The sequence below is a fragment of the Bidens hawaiensis genome, unplaced genomic scaffold (assembly GCF_021521415.1).
Source record: "Bidens hawaiensis isolate Kalapana, Puna unplaced genomic scaffold, B.hawaiensis_p1.1 tig00004618_1, whole genome shotgun sequence".
Lineage (NCBI taxonomy): Eukaryota > Viridiplantae > Streptophyta > Magnoliopsida > Asterales > Asteraceae > Bidens > Bidens hawaiensis.
In genome coordinates this window covers 1551623-1567841 of record NW_027491282.1, presented here as the reverse complement: position 1 = coordinate 1567841, position 16219 = coordinate 1551623, and the positions used below count along the sequence as shown (strand labels likewise).

The window sequence follows — 16219 nt, the reverse complement described above, 5'->3', positions numbered from 1 at the left end:
CAAATTGTCCATGCGGGGAATACTTGCTAAATAGTTGTCGTGTTTTGACCAAATTGCCCTTGCGGGGAATAATTGCTAGTTAATTGTTATGTGTGACCAAATTGCCCTTACGAGGAGTAATTGCTAGTGATGTACATTATTAATACATGACACGTAAATAATTGCTCACACATGTAATGTATCACAAATGTACTTGTTAAAGTCACACACGATTCACAAACGAAACACGAAACATATTGTGTGCATAGGTATTATGTGCCGAGTCTAGAGACTCGATAATAGTTCCGACACTTAGAAAAATCTCTTTGTTGTTTTAGAACGCTAGAGAGAGTTTTTCTGTGACGCGCATCCTTTGGTGATTTAATTTGGGAATTCTTCGCAAACAGTGAGTTTCACTTACCCCTTTTAAACTGTTTTAAACGCTTTTCACTTGGGGGAGATAACATACTCCGATAAACGCATTTAAGATTTTGTTAGTAAATTATATGTCACTTGTAAAGGCTAAGTGGCAAACGAAACAATTGAAGTCCTACACATCGAACCGGTTAATATTTGGAATAGCGAGTCACTGTTGAGTAGTACTACTGGGTTTGACAAACCCCACCCAACGCTAAACTCGACTGGAGGTCGAGCGGGTGTAATTTTGGCTAACACGTACCATGGTCTGGATGACCTGGTGACAAGGCACTTGATAAACAGTCAGCTTCGGTGTCGAACACTTAGTAATACTTGTTGTATAGGCTAGCTACCTATCGATATATAATTGATTTAACACTATCTGGTAACGCAAAACGTTGAACGCAAAACGCTGAACGCAAAACGCTAAACGCTTTATTTTATATAAACTTGTGAACTCACCAACCTCGTGTTGACACTTTTAGTATGTTATTCTCAGGTAGCCGAGGCGGGCGCGCGGTATAGGATCATGCATGGTTTTTGAACATTCCGATATGCAAACATGTTTTTAACTATTATTACTTGGGTTTTTAAGTCGTCCTGCGTGACGTAACTTTTGTCTTTTGGTTTTTACGCTTCCGCACTTATTTTCATTTAAACGTTTTTATGGTTTGATTATAACTAATGATTCCGATCCTGTTAGTTCACAACCTCTGACGCTAAAACTCCGTTAGTGGATTTTGAGGGTGTGACAATAACTTTTTCGTATGATATTTTTTTTAAATAAAAAATTCATCATAATAACAAGCGTTTTTTTATCTTTAATATGAGTATGATTTTGTTATATAAAATTCAAAACAAATATTACGTCATTGTGTCTTTTCGCTAATCATTGTATCTTTTTTCGTCATTGTGTTTTTTCGCACACCATTGTGTCTTTTTTCGTCATTGTGTCTTTTCGCACACCATTGTGTTTTTTCGCTTATCATTGTATATTTTCGCACACTATTGTGTCTTTTCGCTTATCATTGTGTCTTTTTTCGTCATTGTGTCTTTTCGTACACCATTGTGTCTTTTTGCTTATCATTGTGTCTTTTCGCACACCATTGTGTGTTTTCGCTTATCATTGTGTCTTTTTTCTTCATTGTGTCTTTTCGCACACCATCGTGTCTTTTTTCGTCATTGTGTCTTTTCGCACACTATTGTGTCTTTTCGCTTATCATTGTGTCTTTTTTCGTCATTGTGTCTTTCGCACACCATTGTGTCTTTTCGTTTATCATTGTGTCTTTTTCGTCATTGTGTCTTTTCGCTTATCATTGTGTCTTTTTTCGTCATTGTGTCTTTTCGCACACCATTGTGTCTTTTAATCTAATACATAAAACACAATGCTTAATACATGTTACACAATAACTTGAAACATAAAACACAATGGTGAATACGTATAACACAATGACCTAGAACGTAAGACACAATGGTGAATACGTATAACACAATGACCTAAAACATAAGACACAATGGTGAATACGTATAACACAAGGACTTGAAACGTAAAACACAATGGAAACAAAATATTACACAATGACACAATGAACAACAAAAAAACACAATTAAAAAAACCCATTATTTTTTTTTATTTTTATATAACAATATGATACTCATAATAAAGATAAAAAACGCTTATTATTATGGTGAATTTTTTTTAAAAAAATAATGTCGTATGAAAAAGTTATGAAAATTTTAAAATGATGGGGGAATTGACATGTGCCTTGCGTGTGGGAGAGAGAAAGTCAACAAAGGTGAGTTATTACCTTCATGCCCTTTCCATCAATTTTTATTTATTAAATTAATCTCAGCTATTCAAATCTAAGATCAATGGACTAAATTCCTTCTCACCCTTCTCATTTTTATTTTCCTTTGTATTTTAACTTTACCCTTTAAAAGTAGGATTTGTGGGTGCGTGAATTAGCCGCACTAAGAAAATTCAAGTTAATTTATAGATTCAAGAAGGATTAGTGGATGCGTTTAACAATAACCATTTAAAAAAAATCGAGAATCAAAAACTCGATTTGTGAGTGCGTGATCTTATATTTATCGTCTTTAGTACTAACTAGTATTTAGACACACCGTGTTGGGGCGGGTTTTAAAACCGAAAACTCAAACTTATCGTTGATTTGCTTTGAGCGCAACCCCAACGACATCAATGAACTCTCGAGTGTCTAAATAATGCTCGCTACTATAGTGAGATTTTAATAAATATAATATAAGCATTAACAAAAAGTATTCACACAATCAACGTGTTAGGTTCAGACATGTCTTATGATGGCTGCAATGAGTGGAGAACCCAACACTTGTCGTCCTCAGATTATGCCACGTCAAGTAATAATCTTGACTTTAGTCATGAGAGCCTCTTGATAAAGAAACATGAAAAACCATTTGGTGATGCTTCAGAATCCGAAACGTTATTGGTGTGTTACACAGACACAGAGGTCCAAAAGAATCAAACGAAATATGCATTTTACACTTTATGAAATTGTCCGTTTTGACCCTGTCCGCCTATATGGCGAACAATAACAATATGTAAGAAAATATAACTGAGATATGAAGAGGTATGTACCCGCCTCAACACCAAGCAAGGCGGGTCAACCCACAAGATAAAGACATTATGAAGGCACAAAGCCAAAACCCAGGCGCATGGCGCATACAAAACATGCTCGCGCATCACATATGCGCGCGGCGCATATCACATGCTCTTGCGCGTCACATATGCGCGCGGCGCATATCACACGCTCGTGCATATCACACCTGCGCATGAAATATCTGCGCGTGAGAATAAAAAGAAGACTTCGCGCATCCTCAGGATGGGCGCATATCACACGTACACATAATCAACCTCGTCCTTATCCAAATCAGGATCAGGGCAACCTTGATTGTGCACGTCAGACAATCTTCCAGAAGGCATCTTTTTAAGGAGTAAGAATATGCTGATGTTGACAGCTGCCAAATGAAAGGTCGACAACTCAGCATGACACATGTGCTACCACATGATTACAACCAACGAGAAAGCGCCAGGTGTCCCAGAGGACACGTGGCGCAGTGCGATTGGAGGAGGCCAACGAGGCTGAGCCCAACCAGTGGAAACCCTGGCACTATAAATACAGCATCAACTCCACTTTGATGACACATTCACACTCAATCATTGACAGTTACAAGCAGTGATATCACATTCAATCATATTGAATTATATTCACTCACAGTCAGTTACAGAAAACACACAGTCACACAATCAAGAGTATTCAGCGATTCAGCAATACTCTTGAGATTCACTAACTCACACATTATCATCTTCTCCACAAAGATACTGATTCTCACGCCGGAGGGTTACCCCAAAGAGGACCCCTCTGTCCCTTTCTGAGGGGTAAGTAACGGCGTTGTTCATTTTGTAGGTGGAAGAACACGGATTCAGAGGAACCATCGGTGAAACAGTTTAATCATACCCGAGGAAAGTAGATCTGCTACCAGTGAGTAGATCCACGTTTCTTCAAGATAAAAGGTTACTGATACAAAAGCTTATTAGATTTGTCTCAGAATCTATCTATGAAAGAGATCCAAAACAACTTCCAATCATTTGTTTTCTTATTTGGTTTGGTTCAGTGTCAATTACACATTCGAAGATAGCAGTTCATTTCTACATTTATAGCATTCATACATATGTTTTTATATTCTTTTTAATGCTAATGAAACAAATTCAATTTTTTTATGTTTTTCACTATAGCACGGTGAGTAAATGTGTTTTTATATTATCTTAGCTTTGTTTCTTTATTAGTTATTTTCTGCTGTAGTACGTGGACACTTGATTGAGAAACAGATCATCTAATTACGATAAAAAAGAAAATACAAAAAACATTTGAAGTCGTCATACCTATCACATGATGTAGTGCAGTAGGGACCATTAGACCAAGACATAGTTAAGTTCTAACTTGTTGACATATCAGGGAATTTTTATTACCTACTACATGATGTAGTGCAGTATAGAGGAAGAAATTAAGTTATGAGTTTATTCTTACGTTATTCAGGTTTTGGGTGGGTAATGGGTTCGGGTGACGGTCGGTTTATGCAATCATTTATGGTTAAAAACAACAGCTAGTTAGAATAGAAAAGAAGAAAAAGAGACTCAAGTCTGACACTCGGGTTTTGATATCAGGTTTCTCGTGTTACATTGCGTAGATTTTGTGTTGGTGATACTCTATCCATATATCTACCCAATAATCAATATATGATGGGTTAATCGGGTATTAGGGTAAAAAAGGTAAAAAGAAACTCATTATTCTTCACGGGTTTCAGTTTTCTTGGGTTGTGTCGCTTAGTTTTTGAGTGTTGTTTAATCGGATTTCGGACTTCTTCGGTTCGGGTTCAGTAATCAAGTATGTTTATTTAGGTTCGGTAATCGATTTCAGATCCTGTATTTTCTTTTATGCATTGTATAGTGTAAAACTCATAAAAATAAAACAATAATCCAACTATACAGACCATGTCAAGCTTTGCCTTCTATTTGACCAAAACTAAAACTCTACACTTGCTCTACTTTTGAAATTTAAAAAAATGCAGGTGTATAATCCTTTTCTAATTGAAGTTTGGTGACCAGGATCGATAAACACAATAACGAAGTTTTAGATCATAAGCTCGATCTTTGTAATTCTCATTAGCTCGAAAATTACAATACTAAAAACTCACATCTCTTAATGATATAACTCACAAGCTCGAGTATATATACTATTTTAAATATGAAAACCTAATTAGACTAGTATACAAAGTCTTTATCATACTCAAATACTAATTAGTAAAAACATACTTAAACAATAATTAATAAATAAATTCCTTGTTGTCTAAGTCATTGGCTCGACTTGTTCACAAAGTAATTTATTCCATGTAAATTAAGTCACGTGCTCAACTTGATAAACAAGACACCAACTCATCATAGGCTTGATGAGTTTGCCCAACCCGCCTCATTAACTCGAGGACGGAAATTAAGTCCAACACTAATTAGCCATGGTTTTTAATCATGTTGAGCATATATTATTACAGTTGTCTAATAAAAAATCAGTGCGCCCTAGTCAAGTTTTTATTACAGAAGATTGTTTTAAGCTTTCTAGCATCCCAACTACTCAAGTGACCTACATCATTGCCGCACTAAAAAAAAATAAGTAGGTAATATCCTTAATGTCACAACTAAGCATATATAAAATAAAACCCGAAATTTAAACTATCAAATCTTAAGTACACATTTCGAAAGAGGTATCCGTTGTAACATAGTTGAAAGTATTATATGCGAATAGGTATTCCTAGAATGTCCATTATCTTGTAGCAGCAATTGTCAATATCTTGTTAACATCTCACACAAATATATATTTTATCAAGCTTAGCACGTTGTACACATAAGTTCAATTCACCCAAATTATCATCAAATTCATTCGTTTGTGACTACTAAATTTTTTGCATGATAAAAACTATAAAATTTAGGGTTCAAAAACTTGCCAAATATGTAGTCATAATTTAAAGGAGTGTCTAATACTCCAAGTCAACATAGGGTTCATGAGATACATGCTTATTTTGCTTCTTTATCTAACTTATTTCTAGTAACCACTAAAACTGTAGTCATCGAGCATAATCAAGAACAAAGAAGTGACACAAAATATTATTAATTACCTTCAAATTAGTAGGCATTGATCGATTCATCCAGAGAGAAAAATATGTATGGAAACTAAAATCACTACGATCATCATCAACTTCGTCGTAACCATCATCATCACATAATCAAAACAGTAAGGGAGCACGTGGCAGCATCGCAAAGCTATGGTATAGGAACATTCATTGAAGCACCAAGTACAAATAAATACTCCCACCCGTCCCTTTGAAAATGTCTACATTTCCTTTTTAGTTTGTCCCATTACATGTGTCCACTTTCAAACTTTATTAATTAATTTTCAAATTTACCCTTAAAAATGCAATTATTCAAATTTTCTTAAATTTTGTCTTTTTATATATGTTAAGGACATTATAGTCATTTGTTAAGATAAAAATACAATCATTCAAACTTTCTTAAATTTTGTGTTTTTCAAACCATGACACTTGTAGAGGGACGGAGGGAGTAATGCATAATCAAATGAACAGTGAAACTCTGCCTATAATCGACCTTACTATTTATAATATATATATAATTAAAGGTAGGAAAAAAATGCATCTACCAAATCCATAAAGAGCCTGTTTAATTGTATTCATCATATTCAAGCGATAATAAATGAGTAGAAAGAAATGCATCTAATAAATCCGGATAGAACACGCTTAATTTTAATTTTATTTATCATTTTTAATGCATCTACCAAATCCATAAAGAGCCTGTTTAATTGTATTCATCATATTCAAGTGATAATAAAAGAGTAGAAAGAAATGCATCTAATAAATCCGGATAGAACACGCTTAATTTTAATTTTATTTATCATTTTTAATGCTAATTAAAGAAAAGTAGAAAGACCATTAAGGTTGTGTTTGTTTTTGCTTATAAGGTCTGTAAGGAGCCTATGTCTGCGGGTGCACAGATATAAGCTCTTGAAAACTGTTTTTCTTTTTTAAAAAAAAATATCTGAAAACTGCTTTTATGGTCTTAAAAAATAAGCTTTTTTCACAATCTTCACACTTCTTAAATCATACCAAGTACCAACACCCCCACCCACCGTCCACCGTCCGCCGCCACCACCACCCACCACCACATTCCGCCGCCACCACCACCCACCCACGTCCGCAACCACCACCACCATCACCACCCACCGTCCGCCACCACCACCGTCAATCACTCACTACCACCACCGTTAACCACCCACTACCACCACCGTTCATCACCATGTAAGGCCCCGTTCCCGGTAGCCCCACTTTAGCGTCGGATTTACTCATAAACACAGTTATACAAATCAGAGTTTATTAAAACCTTTCGCGGAATATAAAACATCAATAATTTATTACGAAACATTCAATCTTTCCTTTTAAAACCACAACGTAAAACCACATTTTAAACGTCATTTCTTCTATCTTCAGATGCCAGCCAATCAATCCATGCCATGTGCCCTCCTCATGCTAGCTCATTAAACATATTCACCTGCGTGCATACTAAAAGTCAGCTACGCTGAGTGAGTTCTAGTTAATCGGGCAACATACAATGCATACACATATCATACATACATACATACATATCCGAAGATACATATCCATACTTAACCAATTACCCTACTACCATACTTACATACATACCTACAATCACTAATCCTGGTCTACCAAGAGTACGTTCATAGTCCGCTGTCTATACCTATACTCAAGGTTGTGAACACGTAAAAGGCCCGCAGTCCTTACCTATGTTCACCAGTTATGGTACGTGCAAGGTCCGCAGTCCTTCCCTATACCATCCTATATTGACAACATGTACAAGGTCCTTAGTCCTTCCCTATGTTGCAACCTAAACCATAGCACGTACGAAGTCCGCAGTCCTCCCCTATGCTACCACAACACAAATATAGCACGTATAAGGTCCACAGTCCTTTCCTGTGTTGACGCCTATCTACATTACGTATAAGGTCCGCAGTCCTTATCTACGTTGGCGTCTACCTTCTATAACACGTATAAGGCCCACCGTCCCTATCTACGTTTACATCTATCATCTACATCACGTATAAGGCCCGCAGTCCTTAACTACGCCATCACCTGCCAAGTCTACATCCAACAGAAGTTAGAGGGATTTGCCATCCTAACTTACTATGTCGAACGTAGGACTCACATACCATTAGTGTACTTGTATACACATACTTCACATATACAATAATTACATTATAGCATAAGAACACTCTAGGTGTTCTTTACATCATTCATTTAACAACCATACCCCTTGTCGATACGTGCAATATCCGAAGTAGTTAATCCTTTCTTTAGCTGGCATGGGGCTAGAAACTCACCTGAATCCTGCTACATTCACCGATAGTAGTTAATCCTTTCTTTAGCTGGCACGGCTAACTGTATAACGATTACACATATCAATTAACTATTACTATCTATATCACGATTCTAGTCTATTCACAACCCTCAACGAACGGGGGTTCGGGGGCAGCGCCCCTGACAGCGGGGTTCTAGGGGCGGCAGCCCCTAGCAGGGTCCAAGGGGCAGAGCCCCTGGCTGGGATCGAGCTGCCAGGTCAGCTTGAAAAAATTTTATTTCTAATAGCTGTCTTATCACATTTTCCATTAGGATTTTAACTTATTATCCAATTCACCATCTTAATCACTTTAACGAATTAAGCCTAATTCGTTATGAAAACATAGCCTAATTTGTTATCCATTACATGATCTGATTCGTTAACCAGCTTAATTCGTTATCTTAGTTCGTTAACCAATTTGCTATAACGAATTAAGCCCGATTCGTCAACTGGTTTGTCATTCTGATTCGTTATCTGACCTTGACTTGATTCGTTATCTAAACATAACGAATTGGTTGAGCTGATTCGTTATCTGGGCATACGAATGGGTGATCTAATTCGTTATCTTGCCATAACGAACTGGTGAACTGATTCTTTGTCTTGCCAGAACAAATTGGCTAATCAATTCGTTACCTTTCCTTAGCGAATCACATCAGTCTTATCCAGACTTTGACTCAGAGGTCAAAGTCAAAATTGATAAGAACGAATAACGGTCAACATGTATTAGATCTGCAATACTCCTTCGTTTCTTAACCAAATATCATGATTTAGGTATCATTGGAATCGTCTAGCCAGCGCCTACAAACCATAACCATTCAATCGTTAAAAACATCAGGTTTACAGGGTGCGATTTATGCATATATGTTGCGGGTTTTTATACTAACAATTAGCCTATCAAATTGTAATCAATTTCAGTAAGTTTAGCTTCGTTGGATTCGTTTTTACCATACTAAAACAGATCTATGATTTCTAGGCTAAATCCGAACTTAAACGAGCAAGTTCTTGATATAAACGTACCTTAAACGAGTAGGTTTACGAGCACGGTTTAGTCTTGATGTTGTTTTGGTTCGTCTCGATGTTCCGGCACCAACAAGCTCGGTTTTTTGCCTTTGAATCTTGGCTCGGGTTAAGGGATAATGTTTGTATGTGTTTATCAAGGTGTAGGTTATGGTGTAGATTTGGATAAAAATGGAAAGGATTAGGGTTTAAGGGGGTTTTTATACTCCCTTAAGCCCATCTTTAATTCTATTAACCAAGCCCGCTACCCCTTAAGCTTTATTATCATATTATTATCATTAACCCACTAACTCAAATACTTCACCCGACGCAAATATTATATTAAATATTATTCTAGAATTTTTGGGATGTTACACACCACCACCACCCCCGTCGGTCACAACCACCGTCCACTACCACCACCACCACCCACCGTCCTCGCCACCACCACCTGCCACCATCCACCACCACCACCACCAACAACACCCGCCACAACCATCCACCACCACCGTTCATCACCACCACCACCAATTGTCGGCCACCATCACCGTCGACCACCCACCACCACAACCGTCCATCACCACCGCTTACCACAATCGTCTACCACCACCCATTTTCATAGTTCGTACACCACTACCAATTATTTTAGTAGTCTATAAATGTTAAATGATTTTTATATACTGTAATATATATGATAAGTAACTAATTTTCAGCTTATGCAGACGATTTACAGTTTATAAAACAAACAGTATTGTATTTTCAGATTGCAGACTTTCAGACCACATCTTCAGTTGCAGACATTAAATCAGATGAAATCAGATTACAGACAATTTTTGTCTTCAAAAACAAACAACACCTAAATTTACCACTTTTTTGTTAATGACAGTTTTTGTTGATTTTTTTTGTTCATCTAGAAGATTTAATCTCTCATCCTTTAGATAGGAAACCTTGTCTAACTCATTTATAACTTGATTACAACTAGGCAATTCGTTTATCTAAACGAGTTATACAAGTCATGTTAAAATTAGCAGGTTTAACACAAAATATATGTGCTGGATCACACGCTTATCAATTTAAAAAGTTGCCACCTCTGTTTTGATAGGATGGTTAAGAGTTTTGCCTTAAGTTCACATTTATAAGTTTCTTGTGTTTAACGTCGCTGGCTCAAATTCCACTAATGTTCCGAATTCTTTGGTTTAAGTCTGGGTGAAGCACCACTAGGCACTGCAAAGTTTACTGGGTTTAGCCAAATCCTCTTGTGACCTTTATGGGTTTAGCCAAATTGTTCGTTGTAAAAAGAAAATCAACCAGTTGACATTGTTCTCCACCCTACCATTTTGTAACATCTATTACTTTGTCCTATTCTCCTATGTAGTTTTTCTTTTTTTTTTCCTTTCCAAATTCTCTCATAATTAAATGCAAAACTATAAGTCAACAATTAGGTATTAGCATATTGACCCATTGTTGAGAGATTGCTTGGTAAACCAATCTTTCTTGTTTTTTCATGCATGGTTATATAAGTATATGACTACTCCTCACCATTTGCTTCTCATTCTACCTTCATTAGAGTCTTTATAATTAGTTTTCTTGCATACTGCAAATTATGTTGGCTGTTGGTCTATGCATTGCAACTTTGTTAGTAGTAAGCATTACCCATTGGGTCTATAGATGGAGGAACCCTAAATATAGCGGAAACCTTCCTCCTGGTTCAATGGGTTGGCCGCTAGTCGGTGAAGCTCTACAGTTCACCAACCCAAATCAAACGTTCGATACTCCTCCTTTCATTAAGAACAGAATAAAAAGGTAAATAATGTGCTTTCTAGACGTGGTAAAAAAATGAGGTTGCATATATAAGATGTTAAGACATGCAGTTTTATAGTACATATATATACTTTCACTAAATAATGTGTTTGCTATTATTAAACATTTTTGCTACAAAATAATATGCTTCATGTAAAGTGACCAAACAAGAGAAGATGTTTCTTGACAACCAGCATGTATTTTATACCGTTTGCGTATTTGATACTTTTGGCTTCCTTTCATGCAGCTATAGAGCTACTTAGTCATGTCCAACGGGCTGTGATTGAATAGTAATTATGAGTCTTATGACCCAGGAATGTATTTTTAAACATCTTAGTTTTGCTATCTCAAAACGTTTAGCGACACATATTGTTGTCCATTTACTTCTACTTCGATGTAAACATGTCACAAACTCAAAATCTTCTCATTAATCAAAAAGATAAACTCGTAACACAAACAGATCTTTGATACAAAGCAAACCGAATATGAAATCAACAAAACGATCAAGGCAACAGCTAACAAACAACATCAATCATCATTGTGATGAATGATTATAATCGCTCAAGAACACGAAAGAGACGATCAAAATACAATTGCAAACCTTAGATCGTAAAACCGAAATAATACCTAATCCGAACTAATAACCGTTCTGATATACAACCCAAATGTCGAACGGCTGATGATCGCTCTAGTAGATTTGATGTAGATTGACCCCTTGAGTGATAAAACCCTTATTTGGTGAATAATCGAGACGAAGATCAAATCTGGATGCAACCAGATATAGACATCAAACTTAAGCCCACGAACTGCCACAGGCCCATATCCCTCATAGTTCCATCAGGCCCGTTAATCAGTATAAGCCCATGCACAAAACACAAATAAACATTTATAAGTTACATACCTTTTGGATACAAATTGAAAGAATACAGTACATATTTTAACAAAACACTATTTTATATGAGTGAAAGTACATGATTTTATGTAAAAATGTACTTATTTTTGTACAAGTCAATTTATGAGGTTAAATAATTATGCACTTTAATTACAATTCAAGTCATTAAATTGTGACATTCATTTTTGTATTTTAGATACGGATCAATATTTCGAACTAGTTTGCTTGGCTCGCGAGTTATAGTATGCACTGATTTGGAACTTAGTTATATGGTGCTCCAACAGCAAGGCCAATCCTTTAAAAGCTGGTACCCACCGAATATTAAAAAGGTAATAGGGAACCAACTTGTAGCTTCTATGCATGGAAGCTTCCGAAAGTATCTCAAGAACATGATCCTAACTGTTATAGGTCCTCAAAGCCTTAAAAAGACACTTTCAGGAGTTGAAAGTGTAATAACAAGGAACATGGAGGTGTGGGCTAGTCATAAAACAGTGAACTTGAAAATAGCAGTTGCAGATGTAAGTATTCGATCTTTTCTCAACGTGACAAGTAATTATTAACTTGTATTTATGATATGAATTTATATTATAATGGTGTGTTAATTAATCAGATGATATTTGAGTTCATTGGAAGAAAACTGATAGGTTATGATCCGGAGAAGTCATCTGAGAATTTAAGAGAAAATTTTGATGCTCTTGTACAAGGATTCCATTCGTTTCCTTTAAAGATACCCGGAACTGCTTATTACAAGTGTCTGCAGGTAGAAATATGATTTTAATTCATGTGCATAGTTTATTTGATTGTCTCAACAAAATAGACGTTGACTTTAAACCTTTGCTAAAGAAACGTGTCCGAAAGGTCCAATCAGGATATGACAAATAGGACCCATTGGCTGAGGCATTTGAGGCTTAGCCGACACAAGTCTATTTTATTGGGTTGTTTGTTCAAAAGTCTATTTTGGTAATTTTAACTATGTATACTAATAAAAGAGAAATGAGGTTAAAGAATATTTACTTTCATAAGAGAACGCCCATCCAGGTTATGGACTAACCATGTTATTCACATGCAAAACATTAGACTAAGTTTGTAATTTTCATATATATATGTATCTTATCCATATCATATCAATACCACATGAACTATCCTCTTAGTTAAAATTTTGTATATAATTTTATTACTTATAGAGTTAAGAGACCCTTGCCATTCTTGATCTTAATATAATCAGGGGAGAAAGAAGGTGCTGACGACGCTCAAGAACATGCTAAAAGCAAGAAATGCCCAACCAAACAAGGTCCAACATGATTTCTTTGATTATGTTCTTGAAGAACTCAAGCAAAAAGATACAATTCTTACAGAAGAAATGTCTTTGGACTTTATATTTGGGCTATTGTTTGTTAACTTTGAATCAACTTCCCAAGCTATAACAATGGCAATCAAGTTTCTAACAGATAATCCTCGGGCACTGAAGGAATTGACGGTATGCGAAGAGTTTAAAATCCCTAAAAATGTTTCACTCATTTAACATGCTTGCAATTTTATACAGGAAGAGCACGAGAAAATCCTAAGAAGCCGGGAAAACCCGAAGGCTGGACTTACATGGGAAGAATATAAGTCGATGACATTCACTTTTCAGGTTTATATATTATCCTTGGTCTTTATAGTTAGTGATAAAAGTAGAAATTGCAAGATAGACAGGTTAAAGTATTCTCGCGTTAGTTCATGTTGACTCAAAAACACTTTTTCGTCCATTCGTGAACCTTTTATAAAATGTTACAACGATAAATACGATTACAAAAATCGTAAGATTACACTTAATAATCAATTTCTTAAATAAAGCAGTTTGTACATTCAAAAAGGATTTACTTTGGACAACTTTGTGTCGTTTGACTCATTGCCTTCTTAACTAAGATTTTTTATTTGTCCCTTTCTCCTCAATTAGCATAATCGTATATTAACTTGAAGAAACACTAAGCGACCCCGGCAGATTACGGATAATCTGGGGGTTAAATAGATGTTTCCCACGAGGGGTTAGATCCGGCGAAGATGGTTCTTCTGATAACCTGCAAAACAGACACCGTGAGCTCGTCACTGAGAGGGGGGGTACCTCCTTGTGACCACCTTCCGGCGTGAGAATCAGACTAGATTGCTCTTGAATATAAGTGTATATTAAGAGAATGACTAGAGCAGATATCAGGTAATATATCAAGATATGAGATATGAGATAAGATAATACCATTCCAAGGTATTAGAGTATTTATAGCCGAAGGTAGGTTTCCAAGAAGGTACAGCCGGCTGAATAATGTTCCTGTTCTGCCAACTGTGGGCTACGCACATGCCATGCTGGTGGTTGGTGGGTAGGCAGCGGCTGATAGTGACCACGCCGGCTGTGTACTATTCCTGTTCCACCAACTGCAGGCCATGCACGTCCTCCGACAGGTTGGTGAGTAGGCAGCGGCTAATAGTGACATACAGTACAAGAGCGTGCTGCTCGTCATACTGTTGTCAGTGAGCTGTCGTATCCTTGGTCAGATCTTTTGTCCATACCTCGTCAGGTACAGTACAAAAGATCCTCCAGTATCGTACGGACTGGCTCATTTGGGCGGGAGTTTTCCCGGCTTTGTGCGGGAGTATTCCCGGCTTTGCTCATTCCTTCTTCAGGTGACATTACTGAATTATTTTGAGAGTTTAGTGCCTTGTGCGTGTAGCCTTGCTGCGCGGGTAGCCTTCCCTGATGGCTAGTATCCGCTACAGCGGGAACAGGCGGAGTACGTCGACCATTGGGAGGCGTTTCCTGCGGGGACAGCTTGCGTACTGCGCGTAAGGACGTCACGTCTCTGAGCATGGTGGGTCCTGCGGATCCAGTTGGTCTCTGCGCAGATGTCCCTTTAAGTTAAGTCTTGCGGGTTCAACCGCGCAGACGTCCGTTAAGGAGTCTTGCGGGTTCAACTGCGCAGACGTCCCTTTTCAAGGTAAGTCTTGCGGGTCCAACTGGGCTCTGCTGGGACCTACCTCTTCATAACTGATTAGATAACTTACAGCTTATAAATGAAACACTAAGGCTGGGTAACATAGTTCCAGTGCTATTCAGTGAAGCTGTAACGGATTTCAAGTTCAAAGGTAAATACTGAATATCCATCAATATATTGTATATGAATTTCTTGATATTATAAAAATAATTAATGGGTGTACTTGATTTAAAAATTGGTTAATGTAGACTACACTATCCCATCTGGTTGGCTGGTGATGGTGTGCCCCCCAGCTGTCCATTTAGATCCAGTTAACTATAAAAATCCACTTGACTTTAATCCATGGAGATGGGAGGTAATAATAATAATATGTTCATTCTCATACATTTCATAGAAAATTAGTTAATGGTAATAAAGTACTTCTTGTGAAAACTTAAATTGCATGCATTGTAACTTTCAAGCAGGGGATGGATTTGAAAGGTGCATCAAAGACTTTCATGGCTTTTGGAGGTGGCCAGAGGTATTGTGTAGGAGCAGATCTGGCTAGACTTGAAATGGCTGTTTTTCTTCATTGCCTAGTGACCAAATATAGGTAAAGATGAATCAAGAATATATTATTAGGGTCATGCTATAGTTACATCACCTCCATCTCATTTAGCACCATGGGACGGCCGTTCAAAAAACACTCAATACGTTCGTGATGACAAAAAGTTCAAACTTTAAAAATTATTGGTCATAACGACTATCCGGCCAATATCCAGATGACTATTATGATAATAGACAGTCAAACACTGAAAATTTTTGGTCAAGACAGAAGTCCAACCTCTATCTCGACGATCGTTCTAACATCAAATTTGGAATTTTTGTCAAAATGACAGTCCAACCTCTATCTAGATGGTCGTCCACAACGGTGTGGGATTAGATGTGAAACACTTTGTCTATGTCTATAGCTGACCCCATATTGTTATTATGCTAGAGATTGAACTAAATTAAGAGATGTATTTAACTTGTTTTTCCTTTACAAATTTAGGTTGCAACCGATCAAAGGTGGAGATATTTTACGCACTCCAGCTTTACATTTTCCTAATGGATTTCATGTTCAGTTCTTTGAGAAAGATAAACAGAATTAGAATCAGTTTGTTAAATCTAAGAGTTATG

The 16219-nt window shown here is 36.8% G+C and overlaps 1 protein-coding gene across 1 annotated transcript; it reads left to right on the top strand.

Annotated features, from left to right (window-relative positions):
- The first annotated feature begins 10893 nt into the window (after window positions 1-10893).
- Window positions 10894-15721, top strand: LOC143627328 (cytochrome P450 87A3-like). The gene is made up of 8 exons (XM_077097179.1): window positions 10894-11206; window positions 12292-12613; window positions 12706-12855; window positions 13321-13572; window positions 13639-13728; window positions 15134-15212; window positions 15310-15416; window positions 15526-15721. Exons 1-8 carry the CDS (start codon window positions 11007-11009, stop codon window positions 15655-15657), a joined length of 1332 nt encoding a protein of 443 aa, XP_076953294.1. The 5' UTR covers window positions 10894-11006; the 3' UTR covers window positions 15658-15721.
- Window positions 15722-16219: the final 498 nt, after the last annotated feature.